The 18886-nt window shown below is 39.0% G+C and overlaps 3 protein-coding genes across 3 annotated transcripts in view; all 3 read right to left on the reverse strand.

The window, feature by feature from the left end:
* Positions 1–18886, reverse strand: part of LOC134665246 (rotatin-like) — a 70593-nt gene that overhangs the window by 24459 nt on the left and 27248 nt on the right. The window contains exons 23-25 of the mRNA XM_063522131.1: positions 3824–3932; positions 2845–3070; positions 1823–1989 (exon numbers count right to left, since the gene is read on the reverse strand). Coding sequence (XP_063378201.1) covers positions 1823–1989; positions 2845–3070; positions 3824–3932 — 502 coding nt within the window. The remainder of the gene's footprint in view (positions 1–1822; positions 1990–2844; positions 3071–3823; positions 3933–18886) is intronic.
* Positions 4635–6757, reverse strand: LOC134665241 (cytochrome P450 6k1-like). The gene is made up of 2 exons (XM_063522127.1): positions 5300–6757; positions 4635–5040 (listed from the first exon to the last, which is right to left on the reverse strand). The coding sequence occupies exons 1-2, from the start codon at positions 6603–6605 to the stop codon at positions 4862–4864; spliced, it is 1485 nt and encodes a 494-aa protein (XP_063378197.1). The 5' UTR covers positions 6606–6757; the 3' UTR covers positions 4635–4861.
* Positions 9580–11450, reverse strand: LOC134665234 (cytochrome P450 6a2-like). Its single transcript, XM_063522114.1, has 2 exons — positions 10010–11450; positions 9580–9743 (listed from the first exon to the last, which is right to left on the reverse strand). The coding sequence occupies exons 1-2, from the start codon at positions 11313–11315 to the stop codon at positions 9580–9582; spliced, it is 1470 nt and encodes a 489-aa protein (XP_063378184.1). The 5' UTR covers positions 11316–11450.

Below are 18886 nucleotides of genomic sequence, written 5' to 3' on the forward strand. Positions count from 1 at the left end.
CTATGATAAAAGTGACATTCGGGTGGCGACTGCAGCAGCATTACTCTGTTAAACGTTACTGCTGTAGCACTGTCGATTTTCGTGATAAAATGATGTTACTGATTTCCATACTAAAAGTTAAAATGCACAACTATCTATCAAATTGCGTTTTTATATCGAAAAATTTTCGCGCTCGCTTCGCTCGCGTTTTCAATCACTTTCTAATGTATGGTGACTACAGCAGCATTACTCTGTTGCAACGTTACTGCTGCAGCACTGTAAATTTTCGTGATAAAATGATGTGACCGATTTCCATACTACAAGTAAAAACGTACAACTGTCTATCAAATTGCGTTTTTATATCGAAAAATTTTCGCGCTCGCTTCGCTCGCGTTACCTATAACTTTCTAAGATATGGCGACTGCAGCAGCACTACTCTGTTGCAACGTTACTACTGCAGCACTGTCAATTTTCGTGATAAAATAATGTGACTGATTCCCATACTAAAAGTAAAAATGTACAACTATCTATCAAATTGCGTTTTTTTATCGAAAAATTTTCGCGCTCGCTTCGCTCGCGTTTTCAACAACTTTCTGATGTGTGGCGACTGCAGCAGCATTACTCTATTGCAACGTTACTGCTGCAGCACTGTCAATTTTCGAGATAAAATGATGTGACCGATTTCCATATTAAAAGTAAAATTTTACAACTATCTATCAAATTGCGTTTTTATATCGAAAAATTTTCGCGCTCGCTTCGCTCGCGTTTTCAATGACTTTATAATTATGGCGACTGCGGCAGCATTACTCGGTTGCAACGTTACTGCTGTAGTACTGTTGATATTCGTGATAAAATGATGTGACTGATTTCCATACTAAAAGTAAAAATGTACAAATGTCTATCAAATTGCGTTTTTATATCGAAATTTTTTTTATATCGCAAAACTATTGATTTTGGATTGTAGTTTTATTTTGTGGTACCTAATTGTAAAATATTGTATCTGGACTGCAGTCCTCTAGCATATCCATCTGTCAACTATACGTCAAGTTCCGCCTCCAGGGGAGAGGGAGAGAAATTAGGATTAGAAATTAGCCGCTTACCTACTGACACAGATCGAATTCCACGCGGGCGGAGCCGCGGGCACAGCTAGTAATAAATACGTAAGTGAGGTAGGTTTATCGGGGTTTTCAGATAAGTTGAATAGTTGACTGGTAGATATGGCCCTAAGGCTTTTAAAGTTCGCCATTTGTATTTTCTTACATTGTACTATTATACTGTTAAACACCATTCTAAATGAAATAAATAAAGGCACATTATCGCTCTAAATGGTACTACTCAGTTATTATACGAATCATACTATCATCATTTCGTCATTAGGCTATGAAAGAAAACAATGCCAGGGCCAAGCGACCGGAGACGCGCGGCACCTTCCGATGGTCTTGGTCGTTATCCTAACGACAGGACCAGGAAATAATAAACATAAACACCCAAATTACTTGCGCCCAAACTTACCATCATCTTAGGGCGTAAGAGTCGTCATCAGGTTAGGTACAAGCAATCCTTAGCAGCGGCCTTGGATAAGCGCACGCATCACTACGGCGCAGCAGCGACTAAGGGCTCATTTGGACGATGCGAGAACTCGCATGCGAGTTTAATTACATTACGGTTTTGGATCGGTTGGTTAAATTGGACGTAACCGTCCGCAATGTAACTAAAATAGCATGCGAGTTCGCGCGCCGTCTAAATCAGCCCTAACCCACGAAACGTCCCATTGCGGACTGGATCGTTGTCCAGATGACAGTACCAAGAAACAAACACCCAAAAGATTCATCCCTGAACTTACCATCGTCCAATGGTGTCAGAGTCATCATTAGATTGTGTAAGCAATCCTTAGTAGCGGCCAGGGACGCGCGCACGCATTTATACGGCGCGGCGGCGACCAGCGCGCAGCACGAGGCGGCGCGGACGCGGTTGTTCTCCAACGGGGAACTACGAGACCAGGAGGCACATCTGTAATATAATTACAGATTGTATATTTGCAGAATAATTGCAGTTTAATAACTGAGCTCCGAGCCCGGAATCGTTTAAACGCAACGTTGTTCAGAACATGGACACCACATGAACACATGTTCAGAACATGAACAGGCTGAGTAGGCTGAAGTCTAGGGCGGCAGATTTTAGTGGGCGGCAAATTTGGGGCAAACTCAACCAGAATTTTGCCGCTCACCTATTTTTAAAAACAATCATTATTTGTCGATTTTGCCGCCCTCTGTCATGTCAAGACCCTTAAAATTGAGACAGACAGACGGCCGAACGGACAACAAAGTGATCCTATATATGGCTTCCGTTTATTTTCCTTATGAAGTACGGAACCTTAAAAATGTACAATTTTCTATCAAATTGCGTTATTTCTCTCGAAAATTTCGACGCTCATGTAAGGGCATATAACTCTATCATACCTAAACAGCAGTCGATACAGCCCCTGCTCGTTCCACGCCTGCACCGGGCACCGCTTGAATGCCGCGACGTTGTGTAGAGCATCGGCGAGTGCAGCTACCAGCGACGCTGTCGATGCGCGGCGTAGTTGCGCGCCGATGGACGGCGATATACGCACATCCGCGCATTTCGACGCTTATGTAAGGGCATATAACTCGATCATATCTAAAAAGCAGTCGATACAGCCCCTGCTCATTCCAAGCCTGCACCGGGCACCGCTTGAATGCCGCCACGTTGTGTAGAACATCTGCGAGTGTAGTTACCAGCGACGCTGTCGGTGCGCGGCGTACTTGCGCGCCCATGGACGACGATACACGCACATCCGCGCATTTCGACGCTTATTTACATAAGCATATAACTCGATCATACCTAAAAAGCAGTCGATACAGCCCCTGCTCGTTCCACGCCTGCACCGGGCACTGCTTGAATGCCGCGACGTTGTGTAGGACATCGGCGAGTGCAGCTACCAGCGACGCTGTCGGTGCGCGGCGTACTTGCGCGCTCGTGGACGGCAATATACGCACGTCTGCGCATTTCTCAGCGCGCACTTCGAGTTCAGAACGACGCTCGAGTAGAGACATTGGAACGTTAGGTTCTGGAAAAAAATATATATTTATTAATTTGATATTCGAGTAAATGTCGATTCTGATTGAATTATTGACGTATAACATCTAAGGCCGGGCCTTACGGGCACATAAAATGGTACTAGTTCAGCGGAGTCACTCAGGAATTCGAGCCAATCATGCAGTCTAACGCAGCTAGTTGCGACCAATCGCGCGCGTGATGCAAACTCATCAACCAATCGCATTATAGTGGGGTCACACCGCTGTACTGGCCCCATTCATGCCCCATCCTTATTGCCCGTAAGGCCAGTCTTTAGATATACGTGAATGGATTTAATAATGTGTTATTAATGTTATTAGTACTTATTAGGCATTTTACCGAAAAAAAACCAGTCAGATTTCGCGCACACCAATCAGCGTAGGCTATCGTCTAAGTCGTTTCAAAACAAGATCAAAATGTAAACAAATTGTAAACCCAAAATCGGCCTCCTGATTTAGTTAAAATTAATTCGCTATTTTGAAATACTACATAGGAATAATAAGTTGTGAGCATGTTTATTACAGATTCAAAATATTTATAGACCATGCGAATGATCATAACTAGCCATTGTTTTTTCATCCTACTATTTCAATCTCAGTTTTGTAGTAGGTATTTATCGGTCATATCATATCTAATCTCATATTTAAGTGTAAATTTAATACCGTTGTTGTGTTGATAAATACGAATTAATCTAAATTCACACTCGTAAACACCATCACAATTGCAAATGAGTTGCGGCACTTACCTATTCGGTTCTGGTATTTTGTTTCATTGCAAAACTCCACGAATATTTCAATACAAGTTTCCAAAAAGTTGTATTCTTGAAGCTGTAGTAAGATTTCACTCTCCAATACCTGAAATGTAAAGGTATTTTGTTTTGACATATCTAACTCTACTATTATTATGCATAATTATAAACCACTATTTAATTCAATTAGTAACTGACCAACAACAATCGACGCACTGGTTAACGTAACTCAACTGAGAAACCATAATTACATGAAACGTACATGAATAGTCAAATAAATATAATTAGTATGGTAATATTTTACTTGAATATTCAAATCTAACTGATTTCTTGCACTTTCAGCACATCAAGGCAATTTTAAACAAATATTTGAAATAGGTACATATTTTCTTTGTCACCAGATGTCCCAGTGACAAGGAGATATGGCTACAGGGAAAGGTCAATCGGAAAATAGTACATCATTCTCGGTTACACATTTACTTTTCAAACCAAGCAAATGTTTTTTGGAAATGCTTGACTCTTATTTATTAGTAAGTATCTCACACAGCTTATGTTATAGAAAAACAAGAAACATTATTTAGTAATCGAAATATTTTATTACACAGGATGGTGACATAATATACCTACCAACTTACATAAAATTACATTTATATAATCCATTTTCATTCAGTAATAACATAAAAACTTAAGTACGTAATTAATAAAGAGGTAAATCATACCATTCAAAACTTCAAACTATTACAAAAGTTGCATTTTCTAACCAGTCTCTCATTCTATCAATATAGGTAAAAAGTTATACAAATAAACACATTAGCATTTCACTCGGAAACGAGATTCACGGCGATGCTCTTTCCTACAATATCGTGCGGGAGAGCAATGAATGATTCATCATTACTAAATATCTGGTTTTACTCGCTGGTAAAACCCGCCTCATTACCTTTAGTACGCATTTCACACATAGAGAAATATAACTCAGGTAAAGTTATCACTCACAATAACTACTCAGTTAAAATACCTAAACTATCAGATTTAATATTAGGCGGTATTTTTAAGTAAAGCCTTGAATTCAAGATATATGCCGCCCTTGTTTTTCAGCATGAAGCTCCTGGGGTCGTAATCAATACGTAGAGTAGTTCGCGCGCTTGGGACCACCTCCAGGGCGCTCAGCATGGCCGCGAGCCCCGCCACCACCGTCAGGTACGCGAAACGACCCCCTGCAATATGTGTTTACAGTACATAGCAAATAAACGAGATATTAATCAAAATATTCCAAAGTCCAACTCTGAGATTGATTACCTATCAAGATATCGAGAGTATCGAGACGCAATGCCGCAACGTTTACGGGCAATTTTAAAACAATTATGAGAATGACAGATTACTTTAAAATATCTCCGCATGAACAAAGGATGTTTGTATAAAGAATGAACTATCACAGCGTGACAGCGACTACGTCATTGAAACGACGATGCTTACCTGGGCAACTTCTCGGTCCGCCACCGAAAGCGAAAATAGCTGGTGGATTAGGATCGTTAAATCGTTCTGGGTCAAACTTTTCAGGGTCAGGAAAATAGCGGGCATCGCGTTGCATGCATTGGAGAGGGATAAGCACTGAGTTTCTGAGTTCAAATTTCAAGTCAGTGCCAGAGAGCACACACGGTGAGGTGCAGAGGCGAGTGACCATCGGCGTTGGCGGGTGCAGGCGCAGCGTCTCAGTAACCGCTTGAGCAGTAAACTTCATAGCGCTTACGGACTCAAAATTCAAACCGCCGTGTCTTTCCATACATTCCTTTATCTCATCCCTGACCCGATCCTGTAGCACTTTGTCTTTAGCCAACTGATACAAACAAAACGATAAAGTCGTTGCAGAGGACTCCAGCCCCGCCAACATGAATATAAACGAATTAGATGTAATTAGGGCATCCGTCATTTCAAACTCTTTTTCAGTATCTTGAACATTCAGCATCAATTGTAGAAAATCACATCTTTGGACGCCGGAACGTCTCTCTTTGAGCACCTGGCTAATGGTGGACGTGAAAAAGGCTTCGACGTCTGGAGGATAACTCCTCAAATTCAGCAGTTTGAACAATCTGGGGAAAAACGTCCGACAATAGCGTTTCAAAATTGTGGCACGGTCTACTTTAAACATTTTCTTTGACATTTTGAAGAAGGGAGATTCAGGATTTTTCAGCGATCCGGGGTCGACACCGAATGCGCAACTTCCTATGATATCGGTCGTGTAGCGACACATCACTTCAGGGACCGCGACCTCTCCGAGTGAATTGAGCAAGACATTCCGGAGGTTCTGGGCGCACTCTGATATAAGCGGGAACATCCCTTTCATTTTTGCTGAAGAGAATGTTGGACTAATAATTTTCCGCATCGCCTTCCACTCTGCACCGCTCATATTTGACACATTTCTTAATAGAGGCTCTCGCCTGGTGTCCGTTGTCGCCGCTGTTCGGTCACTAAAGTTAGAAAAATCTGTTGAAAATATAGTCTTCGCTATATCCATATCCAGCACCATCAGCGTCGGCCGGCGGGCTTGGAAAATGCCGATATACTTTTCGCTTTTGTACTTCTCATAGAAATCTTCTAACATCTTTGCATAGCTGCGTCGCGAAGTCAGAGTAGCGCCGAAGTTCCCGAAAATAGGACACGGTTCGCGGTAAAGTACCTTCCTCTGAAGCCAGTATTTTCTTCCATTTGTAGTGTAGTGAAAAACCGCAAGCAGAACAATAAGCGATAACAAAACCACTAAAAGAACAACACTGAGCCACATTGTGCACTGATTTTATCTGATTCAAATTACTGTCTAAAAATTAAATGCAGATAATAGCATGCCGGCGTTTCGAGCGCGAGTAAACAAATGCAGGGCGAGACGGCGTGGCCTGCGGGCGCGGTTCGGTGCTCGAGTGAGCGAAGCGTGGAATGGCCAATGGCTAGATAAGCCCTACGAAGCGCGAGCGCCGGTAGAGTACATTTATATACCGAGTAGTACATCTTCCACCGACAAAATTCGCGCGGACCACAAGCAATATTCTAATGACTAAATGCTATAAGCATACAGCTAGTCTAGATTACTAAAGACGAGGTATTGTTTAGAACGTTGCAATATAATTCCTAAATGTTCGGATATAGATTACTGTCTCTAGTTTTAATAATTTGCTGCCGGCAAGCCCGCTCAAGGCCGCGAATGTTGACGTACCGCGCCCGTGACTCGCATATACTACACTTTAACTTGTGCGCTACGCTGACCATTGTATTCCGGAATAAACAGCTCCAATAATCACCGTCACATTAAGTATGCATTACGTTTGCCGGTCCTCGCTTAATTTGTACGATTGCCATTCTCAACGACGAAATCTTGCCAAAAAATATTCATCGGATACGTGATTGCAATAATAATTACTGACGTAGGCTAGATTTTTGTTTTCTATTTTTAAACCGCATCCGGAGTCATTATGTTTCAGGGCGATAAACTTTGAGTAGTTTCACAGCAATGAACATAAATTATCTCGTACCCATTCTATGAAACTGCGAAAGTCATAGCGCGCGCTTCCCGTTGAGGGAAGAACCTACATATGAATTGCGAATACCTAAAAACAAATACCTTATATTTAACTGTATATACCCTGAAGTGGGTACTTTAGAATTGTTAGCTGTATTATTCATGTGTTGTATCACAAACTCGATTAACAACGCAGTACCTACTCGCTTCATGATTCATGACCTTATTTTTACAGTAACATAAGATAAACTTGTACAACACGATTGTATTGAAAACAAAACCGGTAGGTCCCTTAACCATCAGTCATGTAGGTGGATTGTTTTAAATAACTTTCGTAAACAAGCATAGGATATAAAAATTAAATATTCATTTATCATTCTGCAAACAATGGTCATTAAGATATGTTAATATCACAGACAAGTAAATGGCAAAGACTGTGTAGAGTTGGACCAAGCTAAAATTGCACATACTTAACAATAACAAATTATGTATATGGGAAAAATGAATAGTTAAAAAAACAGCAAAATAAAGGCAAACCCGGCTTAAAAGAGAAGTTTTTACAGGAGAAAATGCAATATAATCAAGTAAGAGTAAAAAAATATTAATTTATTAAAATAAAAATAAATAAAATCTTATTTTGCCAAAACAACAATTACATTTATTTTATTAATCACATTATGTTACAAAGATACAAAACGAACGTAAATTAAATTAGCTTAAATGACATAAATGAAAATATGTAGTGATTGTTTTTGATGTCGGAATTTAAAATATCTGTTTAATGGGCAAATGATCTTTGGCTAGAGACGTTAACGACGATTCCGATGTTTTTTTATAAATAAACTACACAGAGCACAGTATGAGCTATTCATATTCTTCAAATAGGAGCCCGGATTTTTAAACTGGACTAGTTCAGTGTCACATAATGTTCAGGGGGTATACATATTTAGTAACAATATAGTACATTTCGATGCTAGTGCGGAAGGTATGTCATTACTTCACGAGTACCGAGATATCTTGCCACGAGCCGCAGGCGAGTGGCAAGACTCGGGACGAGTGAAGAATGACATTTCCGCACGTGTATCGAACGACGTTTTTTAATACAGTTGCGAAAAAATAAGAAAAACATTGTTAATCGTACACTAAACAAAAGTGGTAACAGTGACAGCTCGGTTAGACGTCGTCTTTAAGTATATTATATCTATGGGCGTTTGGCAGCTATTCCGTTCCATTCAGTCAACTTATTAAGAACGGAATTTTCAATATTGAATATAAAAAATAAACGTGTTACAATGATGAAGAGGTAAGTAATTAAATATGAAATATGTAATATTTTTCGTATTCTTACATTAACGGTAGGTTTTTATGCTGATTACGACGTTTAAAGGAAACTAATATTAACACTCATCAATAAGTAGTCGTGAATTGGAACAAGTATAAATTTAAAAAAATTGGAAAGTAAAAAGCACTAGTTCGAGATAACCAACTTTCCGCACGCTAAACAGCTACGTAAAGTAGCACTTTTTGAGCAACTGTATTAAAAAATAACATTTCCATATAATAAATCAGAAAACCAAGAAATTTCTAAGATAACCAAAAAATAAACAAGTTTGAATTTCTTTTTTTTCTGCAAAAACTTAACCTTCCCTTGTAATGACTAAAAAAATCGGACAAAAGCATGTCGGGCCGTACTCAGTGTAAGGTTCCATACTTATCATTCTGTCAGAATAGGCTAAACAGGGGCTAGATTTAAAGCACTAGATATATTTAAAGATTCATTTTAAAGTTCGTCATCAATACATCTAAAGCGGTTAAGGCAGGTATTCAGGCGTTATGGTGGAACAAAGAAACATACATACTTACAAAATGCAGTTAAAGTTGATATACACTCCGTATTTTTTCGACAGTTCATTTTGTAAGTGGGAATCAAATCAAAAAGTTAATTTTCTATGAAAATAATTATGACGTTTATTATGGCACTTCCACGGTTTTTTACCTACGTCAAACAATGTAATCAAAGACACGTTATAGAGAAAAATACTTACACTTTACAACTATAAGTTATTGGTAAGAAAATCGTTTTTGATAATTAAGCTTAATTTACTTTTCTAACATTGGACATTAATGCACATCGAGAAAATTGTAACAAACCTAAACAGTCTAAACACCCTTAGGTTGAGTTGTTTTATCACAGGATTCCTATTTATAAAGCTATCAGACTGAATATTAGGTGTTATTGTTTATATTATAAAGATTTGAATTCAAGATATATGCCGCCCTTGTTTTTCAGAATGAAGCTCCTGGGGTCGTATTCAATACATGGAGTAGTTCGCGCGCTCGGCACCACCTCCAGATCTCTCAGTATGGCCGCGAGGGCTGCCACCACCGCCAGGTAAGCGAAACGACCCCCTGCAAAGCGTGTTTACAGTACAGTTACAAATAAACAAGATATTGATCAAAATAGTCCAAAGTCCAACTCTAAGATTGATTACCTATCAAGATATCGAAAGTGTCGAGACGCGACGCCACAATGTTTACGGGCACCTTTAAACTAATTATGAGAATGACACATTAGGTACTTTATAAAATATATTTGAATGGACAAAGGATGCTTGTATAAAAAAAGTATTATCATCACAGCATGACAGCGACGTTATTGAAACAATGATGCTTACCGGGACAACTTCTTGGACCGCCACCGAAGGCATAAATAGTTGGTGGATTAGGACCGTTAAATCGTTCTGGATCAAACTTTTCAGGGTTTGGGAAATAGCGAGCATCGCGTTGCATGCACTGGATAGGGATAAGCACTGAGTTTCTGAGTTCAAATTTCAAATCAGTGCCAGAGAGCACACAAGGCGAGGTGCAGAGGCGAGTGACCATTGGCACCGGCGGGTGCAAGCGCAGCGTCTCAGTAACCGCTTGAGCAGCAAACTTCATAGCTGTTACCGCCTCAAAATTCAAACCGCCGTGCCTTTCCATACATTCCTTTATCTCATCCCTGACCCGATCCTGTAGCTCTTTGTCTTTAGCCAACTGATACAAACAAAACGATAAGGTCGTTGAAGACGTTTCAAGCCCCGCCAACATGAATGTAAACGAATTAGATGTAATTAGGGCATCAGTCAGTTCGAACTCTTTTTCAGTCTTCTGAACATTCAACATCAATTGTAAATAATCATTTCTTTGGACGCCGGAGCGTCTCTCTTCGAGCACCTGGCTTATAGCGGACGTGAAAAATGCTTCGACGTCTGGAGGATAACTCCTAAAATTCAGCAATTTGAACAATCTGGGGACATACGTCCGACAGTAGCGTTTCAGAATGGCCGTACGGTCTACTCGATACATTTTCTTTGTCATTATGAAGAAGGGAGATTCAGGATTTCTCAGCGTTCCGGGGTCGACACCGAATGCGCAACTTCCTACGGCGTCGGTCGTGTAGCGACACATCACTTCAGGGACATCGACCTCTCCGAGAGAATTAAGCAAGACATTCCTGAGGTTCTGCGCGCACTCTGATATAAGCGGAAACATCCCTTTCATTTTTGCTGAAGAGAACGTTGGACTAATAATTTGCCGCATCGCCTTCCACTCTGCACCGCTCATATTTATCACATTTCTTAATAGAGGCTCTCGCCTGGTGTCCGTTGACGATACTCGCAGGTCACTAAAACAAGCAAAATCTGTTGAAAATATAGTCTTCGCTATATCCATATCCAGTACCATCAGTATCGGTCGGCGCGCTTGGAAAATGCCGACATACTTTTCCTTATTGTACTTCTCATATAAATATTTTAACATCTCTGCATAGCTGCGCCGGGCTGTCAGAGCAGCGCCGAAGTTCCCGAAAATAGGACACGGTTCTTCGTAAGGTACTTTCCTTTGTAGCCAGTATTTTCTTCCATTTGAAGAGTAGTGAAAAACCACAAGCAGAACAATAAGCGATAACAAAACCGCTAGAGGGACAAGACTGAACCACATTGTACACTGATTTTCTCTGAATAAAATTATTGTTTGAATATAAAATGCAGATTATGGCATGTCGGCTTTTTGAACGTGAGTAAACAAACGGTATGTGGCCTACGGGCGAGGTTCGATGCTCTAGTGAGAGAAACGCCAAGCACGCAACGGCTAGATAAGCTCTACGGAGCGCGAGCACCGCCAGGGTAAATGTAGTACACCTTCAAACAATAATTTTCGCGCGAACCGCAAGCGATAAGCAAGTTAGTAAGGCTAAGGACCTAAATATTCTTTATTGCTCCAATAACAATACATTTTTTATCGAGTCCATTAGTGTACCTTCCACCACTTGCGCCACTGCGCTTTACCGTCATCATTTTCATCTTCGGCAACAGCCAACAAAATAACGTCCTATTTTACGATTTTTGACCAAACTTTAGTGAAGATCTCCATCAGTTAGGCCAATAACCTCCTCCTTTTTTGAAGTCGGTTAAAAATGCTTTCGTACCTATGTCGGAATGTTCTCCTCTGCAGGTCGCATTCTCAACAGATTCTCGTGAAATTTGAAATTCTCGTGATTTTGTGAGCAGGTTGAATTGTAAGATTCTGTCGATTTTTTGTTGATTTCTTCTGCTGTCGTTTTATTTTTTGGAAAATGTTCAAAATAAAAAATAAAAATAAAAATAAAATAACTTTATTTAGCTAAATTATAGCTCACAACTGCTTACAAGTAATGAATGATACAAGGTGAATTTAACATTGTAAATAACTTGTACACTTAAGTTTTTAAGGTAAATGCAATGAAACATTGAGTAAGCGTCATCTGATCCCCGTACTAGTAAAAACTGTATCACGGTGGAACAGGATTCCCCTTGTCCTTGTTTACATTAATTATCTAATTATTATAACATGCTTTTCTTATAGTTAGATATGTGGGTAAGTTAAACACAATAGAAATAAAACTGTTGGAAGTAACAAACAAGTAATCCGGTCGCAACAGTCGAGACGGGGCAGAAGGGCGCATGTCACTAAGGACTAGCACTAACATACGACTCTCCGCCGCAACGCGGCAGTGCGCATAACTAGTAAACATGTAGTATATGCAAAGTTAGCCGATCAAACTTATTAAACATAAATTATAGTATTAACTTAATATTTGCTATTGACTCTTCCGATTATTTAACTAAATGAGTATGTGTAAAGGTTTGGTTATGTATCTTGACACATGTGTGTGTGCGTGTTTGAGTGAATGTGTATGTGGGCGTGTTTAAGTGTATGTGTGTGTGTGTGTGTGTGTGTGTGTGTGTGTGTGTATGTGTGTGTGTGTGTTTGTGTTTGTGTGCGTGTTTCGGGTGTGTGTGTGTATGTGTATGCGTGCCTGGCCATTTACTTAGTAATTAGTTGTTCCGTGTTTTCATAGTTCAGTGACTTCATGTATTTTTCCAACATCAATTTACAGGAATATCTAGTAAGTGGTCGTAAATTTATATTTTTGTTTACTTTGTTGTAAAGAGTAGGGCCTAGAACAGTAATGAATCTCTTAGCGAACTTAGTTTTGCATTTAGGAACCGCGTATACAATGTCATTTCTTCTACGTGATGCTGAAAAGTCTGGTTGATTTTTGTGTTGCGTCAGAAGCAAGTGTTTAATAAACAATTGCCTTACTGTTAGAACACAGGAGTCATTGTAAATAGATGTGGTTGGGTAAAGAAAGTTTTTAAATAGCATGACTTTTAGTACCGCCCTTTGTGATCTCTCTAGCTGAAGCATGGTCGTTTTTGCTGCACCTCCCCAAATATTGATGCAATAACATATGACGGACTGGCACAGTGCATAATAAATTGAGATTAAAAGTCTCTGGTCACACACGTGCCTTAGTGTTTTGAAAACGTAGATCATTTTTCGAACTCTGTTAGTAAGACTGTTAATATGCTGTTGCCAGCGAAGATTTTTATCTACTTGTAAGCCTAGATATCTTATTGATGTAGTCTCAGTAATCGCATGGCAGTCACAGATTCTACTCCTATCACAGTCTACATGAGCCTTGATGGATATCGTACCCTCTGCAGGTCGATATTTGTCTCTTATACTGAAATTGATGAGCTTAGTTTTAGTTAAGTTAAGCGTGAGTAAGTTTTGGTTTAACCATTGTGTGACTAAATCGAAACCCGTTTGAGCAATACTAGTAACTTCTGACCAAGATTCTCCGTGAAACAATATAACAGTATCATCGGCAAAGGTTATTATTTGTGCGTTATTGAGTTTAAGTCTACAGAGATCGTCTATGTACACGAGAAAAAGGGTTGGCCCAAGGACACTGCCCTGAGGCACACCATAATTAATAGTTTCTTCTGTACTATATCGGTCTCCCACTCTTACTGCCTGAGTCCGATCGGTCAAGTAGTCCTGGAAAAGTTGCAACGGTAAACCACGTATTCCTTTATTTTCTAACTTTTTAATAAGTAGTGGGACAGAGACAGTGTCGAACGCTTTTTTCAAGTCTAGAAATATGCCAGTTGCCTTTTTATTTCTGTCAAGCTTATCCACAAGAAATGATGTTAGTTGTTGTGCTGCATCAGCAGTCGACTTACGCTCTCTGAAGCCATGTTGGTTAGAACTTAATAGATCATTATTTTCAAGGTATTTTTTTAGTCTTTTGTTAATGATTTTTTCCAAAATTTTTGCTATTGTGGGTAGTAGTGAAATAGGCCTGTAGTTTTCGATGCTGTCTCTGTCTCCAGACTTAAAAATAGGTACAACTATTGACTTTTTCAGGGCCTTCGGAAAGTTGCCTGTCTTAAAGCAAAGGTTGCATATAATTGTTATAGGAAGGGCAAGACTATTAAGTGCCAATTTTAGAAAGTAAGAAGATATTCCGTCCCATCCAGAAGAGTGAGTATTTTTTAGTGATAAGATTGTAGCCTTTACTTCTAGCTCATCAGTTGGTAATAGCATTCAAAGTGTTGGAAGTTGGCATAAAGAACTTAAGTGTACCTATAAATAAAGGCGGTTTGGCTATTAGCGACCCTTTTAATGCTACTAATTTAAATTATGAAATTTCGAAAAAAAGCTGCACAGCTCTCACGGAAGCCCTTATCGAAAATAAAGAGATTGTTCTTTCAGATCACTATACATTCATAAAAGATGCTCGCAAAGATGGCCGCAAAGAAAAAGAAGACCTTGATAATAAACTTCTAGAATCTACCCTAGCAAAATTTACACCTAACAAAAAACGAGCAATCGAGAGATCCATCGCTGCCAAGATGAAAACGAAGGCCTCAAATTGGCTCTCGGTTATTCCAACAAAAAAAGATCACTTCGATCTATCCCCATACGAATTCAGAGATGCGCTGTCAATACGCTACCATAGAACACCAAACGCCATGCCGCAATCATGCGACGGCTGTGGCAACGGCAGCTTCAACATCGACCACGCGCTCTGCTGTAAAACTGGAGGCCTAATCACAAGGCGGCACAATGAGATTAGAGACTTATTCTGTGAACTTTGTCAACACGCATGGGGCAACGTAACAAAAGAACCAATAATCTCGGAAAATGACTGCGGCCTACGTGCAGATCTATCTTGTCGTGGCGTTTGGGATGCGCAGAGGGAGGCGTTGTTTGATATCCGTGTCGTCGACACTGACGCTCCTTCTTACCTCTCACGACCCGTCACATCTGTACTAAAATCAGCTAAAGACGAAAAGCAGAGAAAATATTCCACGGCCTGTGAAATGCGACATGCAACGTTCACCCCACTTGTAACATCTGTTGACAGCGTCTATGCACCCCAAATGTCCTCCTTTATAAAACATATGGCAGAAACCATATCTCAACGGTGGAACCGTTCTCTAAGCACCATACTGGGCTGGCTGAGATGTAGGATCAGTATCGCCGTTATACGCGCCACCAGCATGTGTATCCGAGGCACACGCCACCGTTTTAAGTCGACCGCCAGGTGGCTTGGGTTCGACGACGGTGCCGCCCTTCCACACATCGATTGAAACCACTTTTCTACCCTACCCACATATGTATTACCTAACCCTTTGCCTATGTACTTATGATTGTTTTAATGTAATAAATTTTTGTCTCTGTTTAAAAAGAACTTAAATGTCAGTAACTATGGCACTTAAGATACAGAGATTATCGCGAGGTCTACAACTCTCAAAATCGTTAAAACCGTTGCATAGTTAGCTTGGCCCAAGCATCAACGAATGTAACACGTGGCACCGCCATACTTGAGTTACCGCAGTTGAGAACTAGCATGCATACAAACACTGCAATCAAACTAAATAGGTACGAACGTTGTGGTAATCTTCGTTGGTGGTCTAAGAGGCATTGTAAATAATGCAGACCATTACCATTAAAAGCACGAAAGGATTATATAATGATGTTCGTGATTACAAGAGATTTTATATGCTTTATTTAACAGGTACCATTACGAATCAATGTATATAACAAGTTTTTTGTCAAAAGTTCAGATTTAATAGGTAGGTAATAAAAGATTTTCTCACCGACTATGTATCTTTAGACGGTATTAAGACTATTCCAACGAACTTAAAGTTTTATTATAAAATTACTGTGATGATTTTCGGTCTCCACCATGATAAGCTTGACTATTAAAATGCCTTTATCTCAGAAAGCACTATTTTTGTAGTATTTGCATAGGCTTTTTGTATGTATGCTAGTTTTAAGGTATTTATCTATGGGCCAATAGTTGCCTGAAAATAAATGTTTTCAATGTTCAATGTTCAATAGGCATAAATTGCAAATAATCGATTCGATTGAGTATGAGCATTTTAATAATATTTATGAAATGAAATGAAATGAAATGAAATCTTTATTTCAGGCAACTAGTGGCCCATACATAAATACCTTAAAACTAGCATACATATTATAAAAATATATTTTAAAACTAAACACTACAAATCACATTATGGCTGCGAATTTATGCAACTCACATAATAGAATCCATTATAGGAACACTATATACGCACCTATATTACAAATACACTCACAACTGCACAATATAATGGATGTGATAACAAGTTTTCTCGTTATATCTTGTTAGATTACAATAACATTTCCTCTAGATTGAATGTTGTTTTGGTAAATAATTTAGTTTTAAATGTTTAAAACATGAAGAAATAGCAACACTCTTAATCGACTTATGGTAAACCTTATAACGTTTACGAATTGTTAGTTAACAGTGAGGACGATGGTACAGTCAACTGTAAAAATATGGGTGTACCTACAAATCATCTCAAAAATATGTCCCATAGCTCTTATATCAGCGAATTAAGAACTATGGGACATATTTTTGAATAAGTTGGCTACACCCATATTTTTACAGTTGACTGGACAATACAGACGGTATATACCCTATTATAGAAACACGGAACACATCCCAGATAATTGAACAACAATCAATAAATGAACGTCACGCTGAATGTCATGAATTAAGGGAATTAAGAATCAATAATTCATTGGTTCCATTCTTTATTTATTTCACGGCCACCTTCATCTGTTCGGTGCAGTGACCTCACTTGTGATGAGGGTTTGAATCCTGGTAAAGATATACGTGGGCCATACTGAAAGTTTCTGGATTCTGACATATGACACGACTTATTTTTTCTAAGTGGCCAGTTCCAGGAATTTTCAGTATGCCCTAAGTACCACGCAAACGCCATAGAGGCATAGTCCATCGTAATGGACGAGGTTGATATTGGGCTGCGCTGTAGCCCCGCGCAATCAAAGGGTATGTTACATTTGTGTGATGTACGGCGCGTTAATGAGACAACTAGTGGTGTGGAAATACGAATATGTTCTGCTGATATAACGCGCACATGCCATTATATAGTTGGTCAAGCAGATCTTGTCAGTAGAAAAAGGCGGCAAATTTGAAAAATGTAGGCGCGAAGGGATATCGTCTCATAGAAAATTTGAATTTCGCGCCTTTTTCTACTGACAAGATTTGCTTGACCATCGATATTTTCTTTTTTTTCTTTTAACGGAGGTGGCGGAGCAACCCCGATACATTCTGTGTGGAGTGGCGGGAGTGTCCATTAGTAGACAGAGACAAGTGGCGGGAAAGAGGGGCATGCCAATATATAAATAAATAAATAAAGATTTGAATATTGTAGGACATTCTTACACAGATTGACTAAGTCCCACGGTAAGCTCAAGAAGGCTTGTGTTGTGGGTACTCAGACAACGATATATGTAGTATAAAAATACTTAAATAAATATTATATGTGTCATCACATAAATAAATACCCTTACTGGAATTCGAACCCAGGACCATCGGCTTCACAGGCAGGGTCACTACCCACTAGGCCAGACCGGTCGTCAAGTCAAGCTATGCACTTGTGTGGGCAAGGTATAATATCTACACGTGAATTGTTGCGGTAAGGGCAACGACAGAACGAGACCTATCAAAAAATATCACCAGGGCTGCCAAATCAGGTGGCGACTTAGTAATAAGTAGGGGTCGTACAAAAAGTGCGGATGACGTCAAACCACTTATAGGATGATTTAAAATAGTATTTTTGATTTTCATAAACAATTATCACTTATCATTTAATAACCTCTTTATTAAACGATATCGCCACATGAAATGAGTAAGTACGTTTTTGACTGACACATTGTCAATCAGATGAACAATAAATTGACTTCGTTATTGTTTAGCTATTGTATCTTCACGATTATATTTAGCTAAAATTTATATTTACTAATGTATAAGAAAACGCTCTAAAATGTCATCTTTACTCGAATATTGTGGCAATTTTCCGTTTTTGGAGGTACGTGACAAACACGTATACTGCTCTTGCTGTAATCAAGATATACCAACGAAGGTAAGCAATATTAAAAGACATTTACATATTCGTGAAATTTATTTTATTCACTACATCACCCTACCGCCTGTATTATTAATTCCATGGATTTATTTACGATTATTTTGTTCCTTCATTAATACTACTTTGTTACTACATGTCACACGGAAGTCTAAATACAAACTCGTCATTTTTACGTCATCCGCACTTTTTGTCCGACCCCTGGTAATAAGGGACCGACAAACTACAAAGAAAACGAAGAAAAAGTCTATTTAATCAATTGAATGCAAATTATGAAATCGCTGGCTACATCGTGACGTAGTCTAGTCAGCGTGAAACAATTAAAACACGTAAACGCACAGCTACCACACGAAATGACGGAAAGTTTATGGTAAAATAATAAAATAGATACATTATAGACTGCTAGATGAATTAATTTTGCATTGTTATTCATTGTGGTGGACAAGTATCCGGTTATAAAATATGAATGTAAGTACATATATTGGGTGGTAAAAATAAATGGAAGATAATATGTAAGTGCAATAAAATATCACAATAAAAAAAAACAGCAATCAGCGACAACAATGGGTTATTTTAGTTTTACTATTGAGAATTCTTTATAAAATATGACTTGTTTCTATAGTATTTTTGCCTTAACTGATTTCATATGTACAGTCAAGTGTAAAAATATGAGTGCATACAACTTACTGAAAAATATGTCCCATAGTTCTTATACGCTGACATAAGTTTTATTGGACA

The sequence above is a fragment of the Cydia fagiglandana genome, chromosome 6 (assembly GCF_963556715.1).
Source record: "Cydia fagiglandana chromosome 6, ilCydFagi1.1, whole genome shotgun sequence".
Taxonomy (NCBI): Eukaryota; Metazoa; Arthropoda; class Insecta; order Lepidoptera; family Tortricidae; genus Cydia; species Cydia fagiglandana.

Excerpts from the sequence above, each read along its gene's own strand:
- LOC134665241 (XM_063522127.1), bottom strand. The coding sequence starts at position 6,605 with ATGTGGCTCAGTGTTGTTCTTTTAGTGGTTTTGTTATCGCTTATTGTT. Across the intron at positions 5,041-5,299 it reads CGGACCGAGAAGTTGCCCAG|GGGGTCGTTTCGCGTACCTG; the intron begins GTAAGCATCGTC and ends CACATATTGCAG.
- LOC134665234 (XM_063522114.1), bottom strand. The coding sequence starts at position 11,315 with ATGTGGTTCAGTCTTGTCCCTCTAGCGGTTTTGTTATCGCTTATTGTT. Across the intron at positions 9,744-10,009 it reads CGGTCCAAGAAGTTGTCCCG|GGGGTCGTTTCGCTTACCTG; the intron begins GTAAGCATCATT and ends CACGCTTTGCAG.